This window comes from Meles meles, chromosome 8 (genome assembly GCF_922984935.1).
Source record: "Meles meles chromosome 8, mMelMel3.1 paternal haplotype, whole genome shotgun sequence".
NCBI lineage: Eukaryota > Metazoa > Chordata > Mammalia > Carnivora > Mustelidae > Meles > Meles meles.
The window spans coordinates 30281046-30298965 of NC_060073.1; the positions used below are offsets into that span (position 1 = coordinate 30281046).

Consider the following 17920-nt stretch of genomic DNA (forward strand, 5'->3'; position numbering starts at 1 on the left):
AAAAAGAGGGTGGCAGAAGAATAGAGATATATACTAAGTACACATATTTTTTTTCCCCAATATTCTTCTCCTTCTGCTAGTCCTTTATTTTCCTGGGAAGGTAAGGGGAGACCCAGTAGGTCTCTTTTTTCTCATGCATAGTGCCAGCCTGGAGTCAAAAGCCAGACTTTAAAAAAAAGGTCACTCTTTTTCAAGAGTCCTAAAAGTGTTTTACTTCCCACCTTTTCCCCTTTCTCAAGCCTCACTAGGATAAACTGAGACAGAGAAAACCAAATAAAAACATACAAAATGTATAGTAAAGGGAGATATGGGAAAGAGAGACCTAGGAGAACAATGTAGTCTACAATAAGACAAATTTAGGATGGCAGTGGAGAGGGTAGCAGATTAAATGATATTTAGCAGTAAGCAGCATGTGAACATAGAGATGAAATCTAAGCGAGGGCAGTACAGAAAGCTTTCAAGGAGAAAGTGACATCTACTCCTAAGATAGATAAGCCTTCCATCTTCCTGGGGAGCAGAGGCTGGGGGTGTGTGGGGGGTGTGTGTGGGGGTGTGTGGGGGTGTGTGTGGGGGGGGGTGTGGGGGTGTGGGTGTGTGTGTGTGTGTGTGTGTGTGTGTGTGTGTGTGTGCGCGCGCGCGCGCGCGCGCATGCGTGCAATTTTAGGACTGAGAGGGAGCCAGTAGCCAGGGGCTGGAAATACAGGAGGAGGGGCAGGAATGTGAAATAAGTCAAAAAAGCAAAAAGGTAGGCTGGAGCAACATTAAAGTTTTTTTTTTTTTAATTTGAGAGAGCGAGTGAGTGAGAGAGCGAGCATGAGCAGTGGGGAGAGGGAGAAGCAGGCGCCCCGCAGAGCCAGGAACTGGACTTGGGATTTGATCCCAGGACTCTGGGATCATGACCCAAGCCAAAGGCAGATGCTTAACCAACAGAGCCATCCAGGTGCCCCAAGAACTCTTGAATGCAAAACAAAAAAGGTGTTTAACAATTGTAGGAAGGTGCAATAAAGGATCAGAGTTCAATAAAAACTGCAAATGAATTTAAATGCCTGGTGAAAAGTTCTTGCAAACATCAGTGTTAAATCAAAAGCAAAGGAGAATGCAAGTAGTTTCACTTATACAGTATTAGTAGCCTGAGAAGTTGACTGTATTATTAAACTGTATAGCAATCCTACTTCTATGATCCATATTTTTTTAAAGAAATCAGAAAAACAAATTGGCCAGGATTCATCAAGCCTGAGGGTCTGACCTAGGTGAAGTGGAACAATTCCCTATTTTGGTGTAAATTAAGCTTCCTTATTATTCTATCTGGAGGGATATCATTAATATTTTCCACCTTTAATCAAATTTAGTAAGTAATAATAATATTAAGTGCCTGAAATATATTAGCCATAAGTCAAATGCTGTCCCAAGCACAACTCTGTGATGAGGTAGGGACCATTATTATCGCCACTTTACAGATTAGAAAACTGAATAGTGTGACAGCCTCTCCCTGCTTCTCTTCTGATACTACTGGTCCTATTTCTCTGGAAAACCCTGAATGTTATAGGGACAGACAAGTAACTAAAAGTTAACAGTAACTCAAAGTCCTATAACTACTAAGTAAAAGTGGCAGAATCAGGATTCAAAACAGTCTGGTTCCAGAATCAGAATTTTTATCTCTGTACTGCAATGACTCTCCTCACATAACAAATTGTTTTGTTTATTCATTTTACAAAATCAGAGGCAACTTTGTATTTAATGCTGTTAACCCCTCTCCAAATAAGCTAACACCAATTCAGAAGGATAGGAATTTTCTGGACTCAACTTTCAACAAATTATTTGACTTTGCTTGTATTTAATTTTTGTCCTGTTCCAAAGACTTCTATCACATCAAAAGATGTTGGGAAAAACACACCACTTTGGTGGATCACAAATTGATACAAGACAAATATATCCCAGTCTGCCACATTCCTTAAGATCCCTAATGGAGACAATGATGACCAAATATAAAAACAAGACTCTATTTTCTGATAGTTAACAGTATTGTAAGGTGGTCATTAGGCATAAAGGAATATATGAAAAATAAATGTGCATATATACAAGGAATATACAGAAAATAAATGCGTGTGTGTATATAAATAAGCTAATTTTTTTTAACAATGAAATCTTTAGGGTAACTACTATATTAAGTTTGTCATATCTGAAACCTTGGTTCTCAGGCATCTTTCAGGTGTTACATTAAACTTTACAGAACTCGAAAGCATCTTAGGTATAACTGAATATAATCCTCTCAGCTCGCAGAGAGCTTATCAACAGTAATACAAGGGGTAAAACCTAAAGAAACAAAAAAATGTTCTGCCTTACTTTTAATATTTCATAAACATATATATAGTCTTTTACTTACATCTTGACTTAATGCCATGAAACTCCTCTGTAATTCTTTCGCAAACTCCAAGTTATTTGTGACTTCCTGGTACTTAGATACGGCATCCTAAAATAACAAAGACAAAACCCAATTTTACTAAAACACAAAAAAGCAGAAATTAATTTTCTTATTAAAAATAGCAAACATACAATCTTTAATAAAATGTAGCATCTTTACCAGCTGATCTTGATTAAGCCTTTCCCCTTTGTTCATTCGTTCCTGGTAATCATCAAGCTTGCCCTATGTTAAAAGAAAAAAAAGAATTATGCCCCACATTAAAGTACATACCAGGCTAACCATGCTGAAATACAAACCCATATCATCCTCTAAGTTTGTCTCAAATCTTGCCCTAAAGATGCTTTTTAGTTAATTTCAGGGTAGGGTTTTTTTTTAAAAGATTTCATTTACTTATTTGACAGAGAGATCACAAGTAGGCAGAGAGGCAAGCAGAGAGAGGGGGAAACAGGCTTCCTGCTGAGCAGAGTCCAATACAGGGCTCTATCCCAGGACCCTGAGATCATGACCTGAGCTGAAGGCAGAGGCTTAACCCACTGAGCCACCCAGGCACCCCTAGTTAATTTCAGTGTAAGTTAGTGCATAGAGTAAGTTATTTAATAAACAGTGAGCTAAAAAAATGAATGTAGGTACTCCAGCCCCTGCTGAATGATACCAAATTTTGTACTATCAGCCAATGACATGACACAGCAATGCTTATTCTTTAGGTTTCTCAAAAAAAGATATTCATCAGATGGCCTGCATAAATGGTTCTACCCACATGAGTGAGGGATACAATTTGGTTACAATCCTATTTATAAAGGAGCATATCAGACATAGACATTTTACAGTGTTGAATTCTTGTCCTTCCCTTGCCCCTTGAAAAGAATTCATGTGACTTAAAAAAAAAAAAAGGAAAGAAAGAATCCTGTGACTAAGTCATAGAAAGAGAGTGTACTTTTCCTGATTAGACCCAAGTACTCAGTATCTTTGATGTGCTTCATCCATTCCTTTTCAGTAACATGATACTTCAGTTATTCCATCCCCTTTGGATAGTGTGCCAGTCAAAGACTTTGTTTTATTTTCTCACAAACAGAATTAAACGTGTGAAAGTAGGAACAGAAAATGAACCTCTGGTTTAAGTCATCTTTATTTTCACTAAAATGAAAACTGTGGCAGTTTCCCAGACTACTACTATTTGATAAGATCCCAAAGGAAAGATATCCAGGTAATGCAAAAGTCAAGAATTAAGTTATTGCTTTAAAGGTCAGGAGAGGGAGTAAAGAGAAACCTAAATTAAGGGGGAAAAATTTTTTAAGGGGGGGAGGGGCAGAAGAAGAGAGAGGGAAAATCTTAAGCAGACTCCCCCACACAGCACTACGCCTGACACTGGGGCTCAATCTCACAACCCTGAGATTATTACTTGAGCTGAAATCAAGAGTTGGACACTTAACTGACTAAGCAACCCACAAGGGGGAAAAATATTTTTAATTAATATAATCACAATAAATTATAAACATACACTGTTCCTTACCCTTAGCAAAAATAAAACTAATCATAAAACAAAATACAAAATCTAATAAAATGCATTCAGGGTCAAATAAATTTTAAAACAATACTAATTAATACTAATCATTTTAGGTCAAATGATCCATTTTCTTTATACCAGAAACAGTCAACTTGCATAACCATTCCACCCTAAATTAAAAAGCCTAACAGGATGCCTGGATGGCTCACAGTTGGTTAAGCGTCTGCCACTGGCTCAGGTCATGAGCCCAGGGTCCTGGTATCACGCCCTGCCCCTCTCCTGCTTATTCTCACTCTCTCTCAAATAAATAAATAAAACCTCCAAAAAAAAAAAAAAAAAAAAAGGTGCAACAATCCCTTAGTTATCTTGGAGGTAAATAAAACCAAGATAAACATTAAAGGCTGGGGGCACCTGGGTGGCTTAGTGGGTTAAGCCTCTGCCTTAGGCTCAGTTCATGATCTCAGGGTCCTGGGATCGAGCCCCACATCGGGCTCTCTGCTCTGCGGGGAGCCTGCTTCCTCCTCTCTCTCTGCCCACCTCTCTGCCTACTTGTGATCTCTGTCTGTCAGATAAATAAATAAAATCTTTAAAAAAGAAAAAAAAAACATTAAAGGCTGTTGAAAGTATCCAATTGTATTCTTAGGTGGATTATTTCACAAAATAACCTTCAGCTGGAAAGGTATAAAATTTGTCTAAGGTTGACTATTGAAAAATGACAGCAGGCCTAATTCCAGATACAAAAGATATGCTCAACTGCCTTTGAACACTCTTTGAGGATGAATAAAGACAGTTCACTTCTTTTTTAAAAGAGTAGGCCACTTTTCTTTTAAAAGAAATAACAAACCAAACAAGATTTGCTTTCAATGGTGATGACTTAGGGTATAACAATATTTCATAATAGTAAGGATTCCTGTTTAGAAATATGAAGATAAAAGAAGATGTAAGAATGGAAAGAGAGCCCGAAATGTAATGCTACTACAGTAAAAATTCTGAATTAACTATTAGGCAAGAGAAAAACTGCTATTAGTTTATACCTGGCATTTATTATCTTCCCTTTTTATACATTTTTCAAAGAAGCTGTTGCTAAATCTAAAGTAACAGAGTTGAGTATACTATAGACCCCTTGTAGGGTACAGTTTTACGTACCTGGCTTAGCTTTATCATTTAATGTCTTAAGAACTTAAACCATATATGCCAATTACAATGGATGTCAAATCAAATCCTAAAACATGTACATATATAATATATATGACAAGTTTTTTAATGTTAAGAATGGTACCTGAGTGGTAGAATTATAGGTGGAACTTGTTTCCTTTTGCTTTGTTTTGTACACTTAGATAATTTGCAATGAACAGTTTGTATAATAAAAAATTGAAATTTCATACTATAGAAGATAGTAAGAATGACAGATTTCAGGATACTGCCAGGACTTTAACTATAATAATCCTTGAGTAGGAATCTATACCATACTATACCAGGACAAGGTATCCTAAAGCAGAAAAACCCCCAATTTTCTACACAGTAACAAATTTAGTATTCATCCATCCCAAATTTCTATGGCAGATTACATTTTCCAAAGACAGCTACATTTGCAGTTCTACCTACTCTTCTACCATGTGACCCTGACACTGCCCCATGCAGAACTAGTCCAATTCCCCTGCCATTGTATTCAGTGGCCTTCCCACCAGCAGACCAAGGTGGAAGCAATCCTGTAAACTTCCAAGGCTATATCATGAAAGCAATGTATCTCTGTTCTGTTTGCTAGTCACTAAAAACACTCGTGTTTGGAGCCCCAAGCTATCCTATAAGAAGTCCAATAATCCTGAGATTGCCATGCTATGAGGAAGCCAAACCAATGAAGAGGGCTTATATAAGATTAGCAATACTAGTGTTAGAATCATTCTAACCCAGGGATCAGACATATGAGTGAACAAGCCTTAGTCTTCCCACCTGAGGCCCCAAGAATCACACAGCAGAGATACCAACTCCATGTGTGCCTGTCTCAATACCTGACAGGCAGTCTCTGTGCATCAGAAAATGGAGTATGTTTTGGAGTAATCTATCACACAGGAGTAACTGGAAAAATGGTGAAAGGAAACTCAAAAGAAAGGGAAAGCAGCTGCTACATGAAACTCAGCTTCACAGTACTTATCTTCATTGAATACCATCACCAAAAACTATGCAAAGACTTTGCAGCCAAAACAAAGAATTTTTCATTAAAAATCATACATCTACTTCTTCTGCTTTTTATACTGCTATAACAGGTTTCAAATATTTCAATCCATAATAATTTAAGAGCCATGATTTTTAAAGGGAGGGCTGCCACGGACACCACAAGAAATGACAGTTTACTGTGACCAAAGAAACGTGTTAAAAAATCATGATATAACTGAACAAACTCAAGGCTCTTTAACAGGGGATTTTCAAAAGCTGACCACACTTCCTTATACCTGGTGAGTTGAATTAAGGCAGATTTAGTGATATAATCAAAAAATGTCATTAATTACATAAATGGAAACTATAGGTCTTATCTAAAACATTTTTCTAACCATAATAAAACAAAAGTTTCATTAAAGCTTCACATGTGTTCCTCTACAGCCATTAACACTTGCTATACTAATGTTATAAATACCCTATCCCCTTATCCTGGCCTAACCTTAAAAAAAAGCAAGATGCTAAAATCTGGTCAAAGTTCCTAATAAATAGCCCTCATTTGAGGAAACTCAAACTTACTAATAAGACTGCAGGGACAATTAAAAAACTGTTCTATATTAAAGGACACTAGTTTTTGTTTTTGTCAGTATAATACAGGATCTCCTGGCTGCTTGGGTAGATAAGTCTTTTATCATCAGGGAATTTGAACTAAGGGGACCTCTGTTGCCCATTACGTATCACTAGACCTGTACATAGCAGAGACCCTGTGTTTATCTACATGCCAGTGATTTTCAATGTGTGGTCTCCAAACCAGCAATACATCAGCATCCATTAGGAACTTGTTATAAATGTAAATTCTCAAGATGCCTGGATGGCCTGGCTCAGTTGGTGGAGATCTTAGCGTTGAGTTCAAACCCCACTGGGTATAGAGATCACTTAAAAAAAAAATTAAGTCTCGGGGTGCCTGGGTGGCTGAGTGGGTTAAAGCCTCTGCCTTCGGCTCGGGTCATGATCCCGGGGTCCTGGGATCGAGCCCCGCATCGGGCTCTCTGCTTGGTGAGTAGCCTGCTTCCCTTCCTCTCTACCTCTGCCTGTCTGTCTGCCTACTTGTCTTTGTCTGTCAAATAAATAAAATCTTTAAAAAAAAAAAAAAATTAAGTCTTAAAAAGAAAAAGAAAAATGTAAGTTCTCGGGCACCACCCCAGATGAGCCTGGGGATGGGACCCCACAATCTCTGCTTTATCAAGCCCTCTGGATAATTCTAACGTGTACTTAAGTTTGAGAAACAGTCACCTCGATCAAATACATTGTAATTCCCTTGTAATAATCCAGTAGAAGACAGAAATAAATTATTCTGAATCAAACATCTAATACAAATTGTGACCAAAAAATCATTATATGGCAGCCTCAATTTGGTTACTTAAAGGTTTAGTTTTAAACAAATTCAGAAAATTTGTTGAATGGTGGTTTTCTAAACCAGCTTATGAATCTGTTTAACCTAGCCATTTACATAAGACCCATTTATCTGAACACTGAAGAGTTACCATCTTCCATTCACGGCACTTTTATTAAACCGTGCACTGTCCAGAAGTTCAGAGTGCTTATATTATAATTAAACTTACTGATGAGTGCCAAATTTCACACTAGCAACAGAAAGCCTCTTAGGATAATCAATTGGTCTAATTTTCTGCCTTTCAAAATGAGGGTGGCTTGCAATCCCAGCTCACTGCTAAACAGCTTTCAGAGATTTAAAAAAAAAAAAAAGACATGGTATCTGCTCTAGTCCCAAGAGCAGATAACTCAAAGACGAATGGCACTATCATAACTGGCTTCGTTCCTATTGTCACATCCCATTCAAATGGCTTAAAGTCCAAGTAGAAAAACTCTTCATTTGGGGTTAAATTTGCAATATGAACTGCATCAATAAGCAAATAACTTACTTTTCACAATGACTGATCCAACATTAACTCCAATGAATGTAAAGGGGCAAGTACAGGAGCAAAGGGCTCCAGACAGCTCCAAACACAGCTTTTTTCTTCCCTAAGCTAGAACATGGCTACCTAACACCTAGAACTAACAAACTGGTCAATTACTCATAGCATCCACATAAAATGAGTATTAAGTATTTTTTCTGGAAAAAAGAGCTGTTTTCCTAGCATAAAAAGATATATTCATCAGAAGTCTATCACAATACTAGTAACAAAAATCCGACCTCTTAAATTCTTTCTATCTTGAAATACTTACCTTGAAATTCAATTTAGGGTTCCGTTTTAAACTACTGAACATTCTGAAAGTATTAAACATTCATTTATAGCACCACATATGAGCAAGATAAAAATATGGCCATTTCACAGATTATCCAGTCTTTAAAGGGGAACCACAGGATAGATATGTGACTATACCCCATAAATGTCAAAAGGCAGTATGCGGGAGCACCTGGGTGACTCAGTCAGTTGGGTGCCTACTTTCAGCTCAGGTCATGATCCCAGGGTCCTAGGATCAAGCCCCACATCAGGCTCCCTGCTGGGTGTGGAGTCTGCCTCTCCCTCTGCCGCTCTAGCTGCTTATTTGTGTGCACTCCCCCCACCAAAAAAAAAAGGAAAAAAGAAAGAAAAAAAACAAACAAAACGAAAAGGAAAAGAAAAAAAAAAAAAAAAAGACAACATGGTCCTAAGAAATAATTACCCCAAGAAGTGCTGCCCAGTCCCACCCTATCTCCTGTTTGTTGGTGTTAATAGTTGACAGTGTTCACTATGTGACAGACATTCAAATTTAAAGTATCAGGCAGCTAACCCTATCAGCAAGGGCTATTATCAATCATATTTCATGTAACTAGAACCTGAAAGACAGGGCAGTTAATAACTTGCCTAAGGTCATCCATCTCAGAAAAATCATTTGTGCCTCAATATGTTCCTCCTTTATGTCACTCTGGATTCTAGCCATTGCTAAATCTCATTTTTGCCCTGCTGTTTTCCTCCCTTCCTTTCTCCAGAGTACTATTATACTATGGAATCACAATACAACTAGATCTTCTGTTCTTCCCTAAGATTTTTTTCATGACAAGTTACTTTGCTGAAATGTTTTTTTAAAAATTTCAGGACAGTGCTATGTGGGTGCCAGAAGATAAATATCCAAAATAGCTATCCCTGAACTTTCCTTCCTTCCTCTTCTATCCAACTAAGTCCATAAATGAAGAAAACATTTTAAAATTACATAATTAGAAAGAAATAGAAAAGAGAGACTCCAAAAAAAACAAAAATTCTTTTTAACTAGATAATTACAGTCACACAAGAAAGATTAGGAGGGGACAACATCTGAAAAAAACCTAGCCTGGCTATCCAGGAAACTATATAACACCTCTGTTCTCAAAGCAATCTCCAAACTTAAACAGAAAAGTTAAAAAAAATAACAAAAATAGTAAGAGCACCTATCCATAAATTATTTTGTGTCTCCAGGCCAAAAAAATCCCTTCTACAGTATTGAAAACCTACAGAAAGACAAATGCAAAACCAAGACAAGGATTTCTTTTCTTCTCACTTTCTATAATCATCAGTGGCGTTTCTAGATAATATTTCAAGCCTCCAATCCCTACATTCCCTGTTCTTCACCTAGAAATACCAATTCTGACTTTGCCCACGTAATGGTAGGCAGCTGACTGCCTCCTGCTCACCCTCCAATTGAACTGACAATTAGTTACTAGTAAAATTCAGAGGAAACAGAAAGAGATTAAGAAACAAGTTTCCAACTGTAAAAAGGAGGGTAGAGAGAACATATACTACAATCCATAGGTGATCCGTAACAGCTCTTCAAATGCTGGAAGTCTCACGTAGCAGAAGTCTGAGCTGTTCCAGAAAACAAAGTAAATATTAAACATTGTAGGGAGTTTGGGAAGGGTGGGTTGAGAGGTGACTCTAACATCAAGACCTTAAAGAGTTGTCCAAAAATGAAACAGATTGAGAAATGAGCATTTACCAGGCCCTACCAAAACTGAGTACTTGTCAAGAATTCAGGATGTCTTCAACACTAAGAGTAAGAGAATGCTAAACTAGATGTTATCTAAGATCCTGCTGTAAGACAATTTTTCAAGCAAGTAAGTAACCAGGAGTTTAATTTGGTAAGACTTTCAGTCCCACTGAAAAGGAAAAAAAGGTAAAAGGTAGTCCTATAAAAATCCTTATTCCTTGTCCATGGCTGTAATTATGCAGTTAAGTCTGAATGAATGGAAGCAGCTGACCCTAGTATAATGTTGAAGAGTTCCAGCATCACCTACTTTGAATTATATTCTTTTTTTTTTTTTAAATAAAGCCTGTGTTAGTATATCACATAACTTTTTTTTTTTTAAGATTTTATTTATTTATTTGACAGACAGAGATCACAAGCAGGCAGAGAGGCAGGCATAGAGAGAGAGGAGGAAACAGGCTCCCTGCTGAGCAGAGAGCCCGATGCGGGGCTCGATCCCAGGACCCTGAGATCATGCCCTGAGCTGAAGGCAGAGGCTTAGCCCACTGAGCCACCCAGGCGCCCCTTGAATTATATTCTTAAGAAGTCTACAGCTTGTGCATACGAAAAATAAGTGATTATTGATAACCTTAAAATCTTTTGAATTTAACCAAACTACTCATTAGGATGAATCAGTACAACTGAATGATTTTATACACACTGCTGAGAGTTATATAAAAAGATGGGAACTGTAATTCATTTAAAATGGAGACCAAAAGGGTTTTTTTTTCAATGATTAAAAAGTGTATTTCAGTTACTTCTATGTCTAAATAACAATATTAAGGGAAATGCAATGAAACTTCTAATAATTTACAATGGTTCAAATACCAAGAATTATCTATGTCCTCCTTCCTAAGACTTATTTACAAATCATGCGTATAGTACCAAGATTTTAAAATGTGCTGTAGTTGCCTACCCATCTATGCTACTGACTTAAAAAATGAATCAAAAGAGAAGAAAATTCTTCAGGAAAAATTCCATTTCAGTAAAACACTGTAGTAAATAGCTCTGTACAAAAAACATTTTCTCCTTCATGGATTAATCCATCTGAACAGGATTTTGTTGATGAAGCTACAAATATTTCTATATAATGAGTTAGTCAAACTAAAGTTTATTTAGCATTTCTCATGCATAAGGCACACTGTAGTATCAATCACAGTCTCTGCCCCAGAGGAGCTTAGCCACCTATTTAGAAAAACACAAAAGGTAAGAACATAAGACAATAACAAAATGTCAAGGAAGTATACAGGTACAGATAGTACAGGACATTAAAGGAAACAGACTACTTTAACTAAACATGGCCAAGAAGCATACCATTCCTTTTCCTAAGGAAATATGAATTCTGAACTCTGCCCTATAGTCTCTTTCATGTATGTTTTTACATTCATACTCTATCCAACAAAAGCACCAGTGTAGCTAGTGCAAGAAATAAAGAACAGAAGCCAAGCAATTTACAGTTCCAACTTTGGCTGTCTCTTCTGCTATTCCTCTCATCCTTCTCTAGTGCTTACATACAATTCATTGCCCCCAGAAAAAGGGACCTATTACTAAAAGATACCCAGAAGCTTGAAATACAAGAATTAAGATGCAAAGGATGACACACTTCCTACTTCCTCCCACTGGTAATGCTTTTCCGAAATTATCTGGTCTACAATCATATCAAGCCTGAGTCCAGAGGGGCAAATGCGGGTTCAGGGTTTAACTATGCATAGACACTTCAGAATTTAAACTTTAAAAATTCATTCCATTACAACAATACAGATGTTCTAATGATACCTGATACAATGGGACTTTACCTATACTTTACTTACTTTCAAGACCCCATTATCTAAACAGCCTACAAACACAAATTTAACAAGGTATTAATAAAGGTTTAACAATGAAGATACAAAAAAGCTTGTCCTTTTGCTTTCACAGCTGTTTAAAACAGAGGAACTCTAATTAAGAGATTTAATGTAAAAAGCCTCACTTGGTTCTAAAGGATCAGCTTAAATATGAAAAATTACTTATGTTGCAGAGCATTACAAATTCTAATTACCCTCATAATACAAGAGACCTTGGAATTCACTCATTCCAAACTGGGTCACTTTACCTGAGCATCTCAATTTACATTTCTGTAAAATGGATTCAACCAAATCCTAAAATTACTTTAAGGTCTTACAATATCTTAGATTCTATCAACAATATAGTAATAAAATTAACACCATGTTGTTATAATTTAACATTTGAAAGCATTTAATCTTTTAAAAGATGAAACAGTACTAATCTTCCTAAATGTAAACTAAATATTCAATACATAAAATGACAAACTGTATGTTTAATCTCTAATTCACACAAATTTGGACAGAAATATTTGCCACATGCCACAATTACCTAGAGTAAAATAACATGCTCAGGTTAAACAAATTCATCCTCATTACAATACTTGGAATTCTACTCATGCAAGAAAAAGATACCCATATTATCACATGAGGAAATTAACATCTTTTCCTTTTTAAATTCAAATTTTAAATACTTCTCTCTCTCTCTCTCTCTCTCACTCACACACACACACACACACAGCCAGGAAGGCAGAGAGAAACAAATACAGGACTACAAATGATTTTTTTTCCCCTGTAACAAGGTGAATGCAAAACAAAGTAATCTTGCCCTCTGCATTGCAGAGAAATAGTTCATGCAACCAATGGGAGAAGCGAATACATCAGAGATTTTTAACTCTGTCAAGAAAAACTTTAGATGTTAGCCCCAAGAAAGATTTTACTTACAAAATAGTTAAGAATGTTTTTATTTCAAAATACTTAACAGAAATTCTGTACAACAGCTGCACTGAATATTCTAAGTAGAGGAACACTGCAGTGCTCTGCAAAGAAATGTTATCTTCTCTAACAATGACAGCATCCTTTTTCAGTATATTTACTGAAAAGATATAAAGAGCAAAAGGACTTTAGGGAGTAGTATGTAAAACAGTAAATCCACTTTGGCTATCACTTATGATCACATATTGGTTACACAGCTGTCAAGCTGTCTTGCAATAGAACACTTAGTTAATCTCTCACCTACCAAAATCACTAGTGTCTAAACCTTTTATATTTCCAAAAAGCATAAAATTTTAAAATATCATCTATTAAAACATCCTTTATTCTACATTAAACTGATTGCATCTTACCATATAAATGAGCTCTCTCTTCAATTAAAATTAAGGTTTGGTTTCAAAGTACCATCTTTCATAGCCTAGAACCCAATTCTATACCAACAAACTGACTAGGCAATCAGTCAATTGATTATTACTTATAAAAGTTCAAAGATCTGTAAATGAAGTTTTGCACTTCATTCTTTTGATTACAGCTACATTTCTTCTCTTTGCTAAATACACACATAGTCTCTATAAGCCCAGGCCATTTAGTTGCATTACATAACAGGATCACATTTCATTAATGTTAAGCATGCATTCTCACCGAATAGATGCTTAGCTTTCCTCTCATGGCTCAACTTACTAGAAAATTAATAAATAACTCTGTATTTTATATGAAATGCAATAATATTATTGCAATTCTCCAACTCTTAAAGTAACACTACATATCTGGTAGTAGTTCTGGTCAGGATACTTGATTTTAGAATCCATTAAAAAAGAGATTCTGTCCAGAAGACTCTTATGAGTAAGTCTGAAATACAGCTCAAATATAAGTTGCTATGTGGACTGAAAAAAAAAGGAAACCCAGGTATAAATATCATCTTAACTTTACTGCACGAGGATTTCCACAAAGGTTCAAAACTGATTTGTAAAGTAAATCCTATTTTAGGTGTTTTAGAAATGCTCACTCACTACCGAAAAATCAGTTAAATCCTTTCATACAGTAAATCCTGTATAGAATAAATACAATTTAAATTAGAAACCGGATGTTTAGAGAAAAATCCAAGTGCCTTGAGTTTCTCAAAAAGTAAAACTTAATTTCAATAGTAATTAAGTCACAACATCAGTACTGCCAAGACTTAACTATTTAACAAGTAGGTAGCTCATTCTGTGAGTTATAAAAAAAAGCTCACGTAACTGTAATTTGACCTTTTCACTAGCATCCAAAACACTGAGAAGATTCAGGGGAAAAAAAGACATGAAATACTTTTTGTTACTTTGTGTAGTCCTCCCCTCCCCCGCCCACCCCACCCCAATACAAGGAATTTTTCAGTCCTCACTAGCCTAGCCTATTATCTCTGTAATAATAGTTACATTACTTTCCTCTGTATAAGGGGATTGGGGGGTGGGTGTTAGGCAATATATATAATATAAATCCACACATGAGTGACCTGTCACTGTCAGGTCCTCATAGAGTTTATAAACTAAACTCCCATATGCATCTGGAGCACTAGACTCAGTCACCTCACAACTAAATTGGCTGTTAATCCAGTGCCTGCCTTTTCACTAAGAACTTTGAAAAATTATTTTTGGGTATTTAAAAAATATATATCTGTATTCAAATGTCTATATTTACAGTATTACATCATTATTATTTATCTTTTGATTCCTATCCTAAAAGAAAACAGGCATTTCCTAAGAATTTTGGAAATTAAGCCACTCAGCCATCAACCAAATTGACAGGATTGTTTATTGCAGTAAGATGTTTTAAAAAGATACCTAAGTCTCAAGTTCAAATAGAGTAGCAAAAACTAAATCAGAGGGCATACTCAGAAGATACTAGCCTTGGGCATGCTGATTCCATTACATATTTAAATGTAGCTACTTTACAAGTAAAATACTTTTTGTTTTATTGCTATTGATAAATCTAGTATCTTTCATTTATAATAAACCACACTTGTTTATCAAAATATCACCAAAAAGGTAGGCATTTACAAGCAGTGCATCTCGATTTCAAACAAAATCTAAGAAATTCAAGTAAGATTCCCAGAAAGAAAAATGAGACAGATTAGCATCAAATCTAAAAATGTTTTAAAACTCTCAAGAAATAGAAAATAAATCCTAGAACAAGCAATTAAAATAATTATGGCCTACACCATTTTCTTCAAGTTATTTGTTATGGCCCAAATTTTAGCTAAGTGAGTCTCAGCTCTTAAGTAACACTGTTAGGTAGGTGGCTAAATAAACATTTTTAAAGGACTTCGTCAAAATTCAAAATGTTATAATAAATGTGTTTTACTAGAAGCAAACAAGCGGAAGTTATCCAAGCAAAGTTCTTATTTTTAAGGTAAAAGGCAAAAAGTTTGCCGAACAGTCACAGATATAATTACCCCATTTTTTGTTCTACTGATTTCCTTCCTTTCCATCTCGTCTTACTGAAGGTTGAATTATTCACTCTACCGAGACCCTTTCTCTATATACATACACACCCACACACACACACACGTGTCGCTCTCAACAGAGTTGGTACACTGTCCTGCACTGAGAGCATAAAACAAAAGACCTACTTGAAGATCAACCTCACGGTGTGACCTAGAATGGTCAACTTGAATCCAAAAAATTGTGGGTGTGGCTCGACTGTTTTTTGGAGGCGGGGGGGGCGACGAAGGCCAGCCGGGGCGGCTGCCTGGTCTCTGCCCTCCCCCTCTGCTTTCGCTTTGTGCTCACAATGCAGCTCCTGTAAAGCGCTTCCCTCTCCTCGCAGCCGCCGCCATGTTAGACGCTCTCTCCATGTGCCCAGAGACCTGGCGATCCCCTCGGTCTAACCCGGACCCACGCCCCCCAACGAATCTCAATCGTGGCAGTCTCCCTCCCATCCCTCTTTACAGTCCCGGTGGGGCAAAGAGCCGCTGCAGAAAATCTTCTCGGGGTCAAGTTGAGCGTGAGGCTCAGGGGGCACCTAGACAATTGAAACAAAGAAGGAAACGTGGGGGCGCCCATCAGACGGGGGCGGGGGGTGGGCAGCAAATCGAAGCCCCACTCCAAAGGGGCCTGACAGAGAACCAATTCTAGATGAAGGTCCTAAACACACTTCCCCCTCCCGAGAGGAAAGGAGACACTGAACAGGCCTCGGGTATACGGTAACGGAGCGGACCAACCCCACGGCGACACAACGTAGGCCGCCCCAACTCCACGAGGCGGTCGGTTGAGCCCTCAGTCCCCTCACCGGGACCCCTTCATTTCTCCCCGCTGGCCCTCTGTCAAAGAAATCGGGCCTCGGTGAGAGAGAGGGGCATCACTGAGTTCAGCCTGGCGACAGGACAGCCCCCCGCCCTCACGCATCCCACTCCCAAAGGCCAAAAAGCCTGACCCACCCCCGGAGGAGAGTAATAAAGCGGCCCGGGCGGCGGGGGCGGGGGCGGGGGGGGGGAGCGCCGCGTCCGGGTCAGGTGACAAGCACCTCCCCTAGGAGCCCGTTTTCTGGGCTCCAAGCTCCGTTGACTGAGCAGGCCGGGCGTGGGGGGTGGGGGTGAGTGGAGGGGATGCGCCAAGGACCGGCAGAGGGCAGGCCCCGGCAGTCAGGGTCGGGGCATCCAACCCTCCCGTCCCCGCCAACTCCTGGCACCTTTTTCTTCTCCAGGTTCCGAAGTTTCTTGTCGATTACCCCGAGGATCTGCTTCATGGCCTCGGTCTGGACAGCACCGGTGCCAGTTGCGGGGTGCTGGGAAGCCGGCGCAGCTGCCCCGGCCCCCGCCTCACTCCCGGAGGAACCCGACGGGGGTGGCGGTCCGGACGACTTGCTGCCGCTGCCGCTTCCGCTGTGGCTGGTGGCCGAGGGCATCTTTAGACCGTGAGAGGAGAGAAAGAAAAAGCGGGAGGAAGGAGGACAAGAGCGGCGAGTCAGGCGGCGGACGGGGCGAGACGCGGGACAAAACGCGCAGCCGGCGGGAGCCTGCGCGAGCGGGTGGGGGTGGGGAAGGGGGCCGGCGCGCGCCGCGAGGGCAGGAAGAGACCGAGGACGCGCGCGCGACCCGCCAGCGGGGCGCCGGGCCCGGCCTCGCACCGCCCCCCGCCCCGCCCCTCCCCCGCGCAGGCCGCCGGGCTCGGCCCACCCGCCCCGGGGTACCGAGGCTCGCGCCGGGGGCGGGGCCTCGCAGCGCCGGCCGCCAACGGCCAGTGCAACGGTCCCCGCCGGGGAGGGCCGGCACTCGTCGCCTGGCGAGGAAGGGAGGGAGGAGAGGTCGGGGCTAAAAGGCGGAGAAGGGTGGAGAAGGGCACTAGTAATAACCGGGGTGGGGAGGTTGGGGTGGGGGTAGGGTAAACTTGGGGAGCAATCCCCTCGAGAAGGTCCAGCCGATCCGGAGGTAAAGGACACTCGGGGCAGCGGCCCTCTTCCCGGTCAGCGCCTCGGTCCAGGTGGCGCTCACCGTGCGCGCGCGGAGGCCGCTGGAGATCCCGAGTGGACGGCTGAGGGGGCAAGGGTGGCTGTGCGTTTCGGGCAGTGTCGTGCGCTCTGTAGGCGCAGGCCGCTTCGCCCTATCCCCGCTGCACCGAAAGCCGCTGCTAGTGAGGCGGAGAGCCGAGAGCGGGAGGGACTTAGCCAGCCGGCCCTCTGGGGCGGAGGGGGCGGGAGAAGCTGCGGGAGGGGGCCTTCGCGGCCGCTCGGGCTGCCCAACGCGAACGCCTGCCGGGAAGGGCCCACCGGGCCTCCTACCGCGCTGCTCTAGCTTATGTCGTTGGGGGGCGGCCGCTCAGCGTAGGTCTGGACGGCTCCGGGGGTGCTGCAGGAGCGGCGCCTTCAGTTTGGAGCGAAATCGAGGCTAGGGTCCTTCAGGCAAAGTCGCTTGACATCCAAACGGGGACAATAGGTGTCAAGCAGCTGGATCGGAGCTGGCGTCTGCCCTGTAAAGAGCCCTTATGGTGTGGGGTTGGGGGGGCTGGTGGGGGGCAAAGATTTCTGCAAGTAAGGGGTGCGTGGGGTGGGTGGTGC

The 17920-nt window shown here is 40.3% G+C and overlaps 1 protein-coding gene across 1 annotated transcript in view; it reads right to left on the minus strand.

Annotated features, from left to right (window-relative positions):
- Nucleotides 1-17523, minus strand: part of CAPRIN1 (cell cycle associated protein 1) — a 39105-nt gene extending 21582 nt beyond the window's left edge. Inside the window, exons 1-4 of the mRNA XM_046014850.1 lie at nucleotides 17358-17523; nucleotides 16556-16771; nucleotides 2582-2644; nucleotides 2384-2470 (exon numbers count right to left, since the gene is read on the minus strand). Of these exons, the coding sequence (XP_045870806.1) occupies nucleotides 2384-2470; nucleotides 2582-2644; nucleotides 16556-16771 (366 nt within the window). The 5' untranslated portion in view covers nucleotides 17358-17523. The remainder of the gene's footprint in view (nucleotides 1-2383; nucleotides 2471-2581; nucleotides 2645-16555; nucleotides 16772-17357) is intronic.
- Nucleotides 17524-17920: the final 397 nt, after the last annotated feature.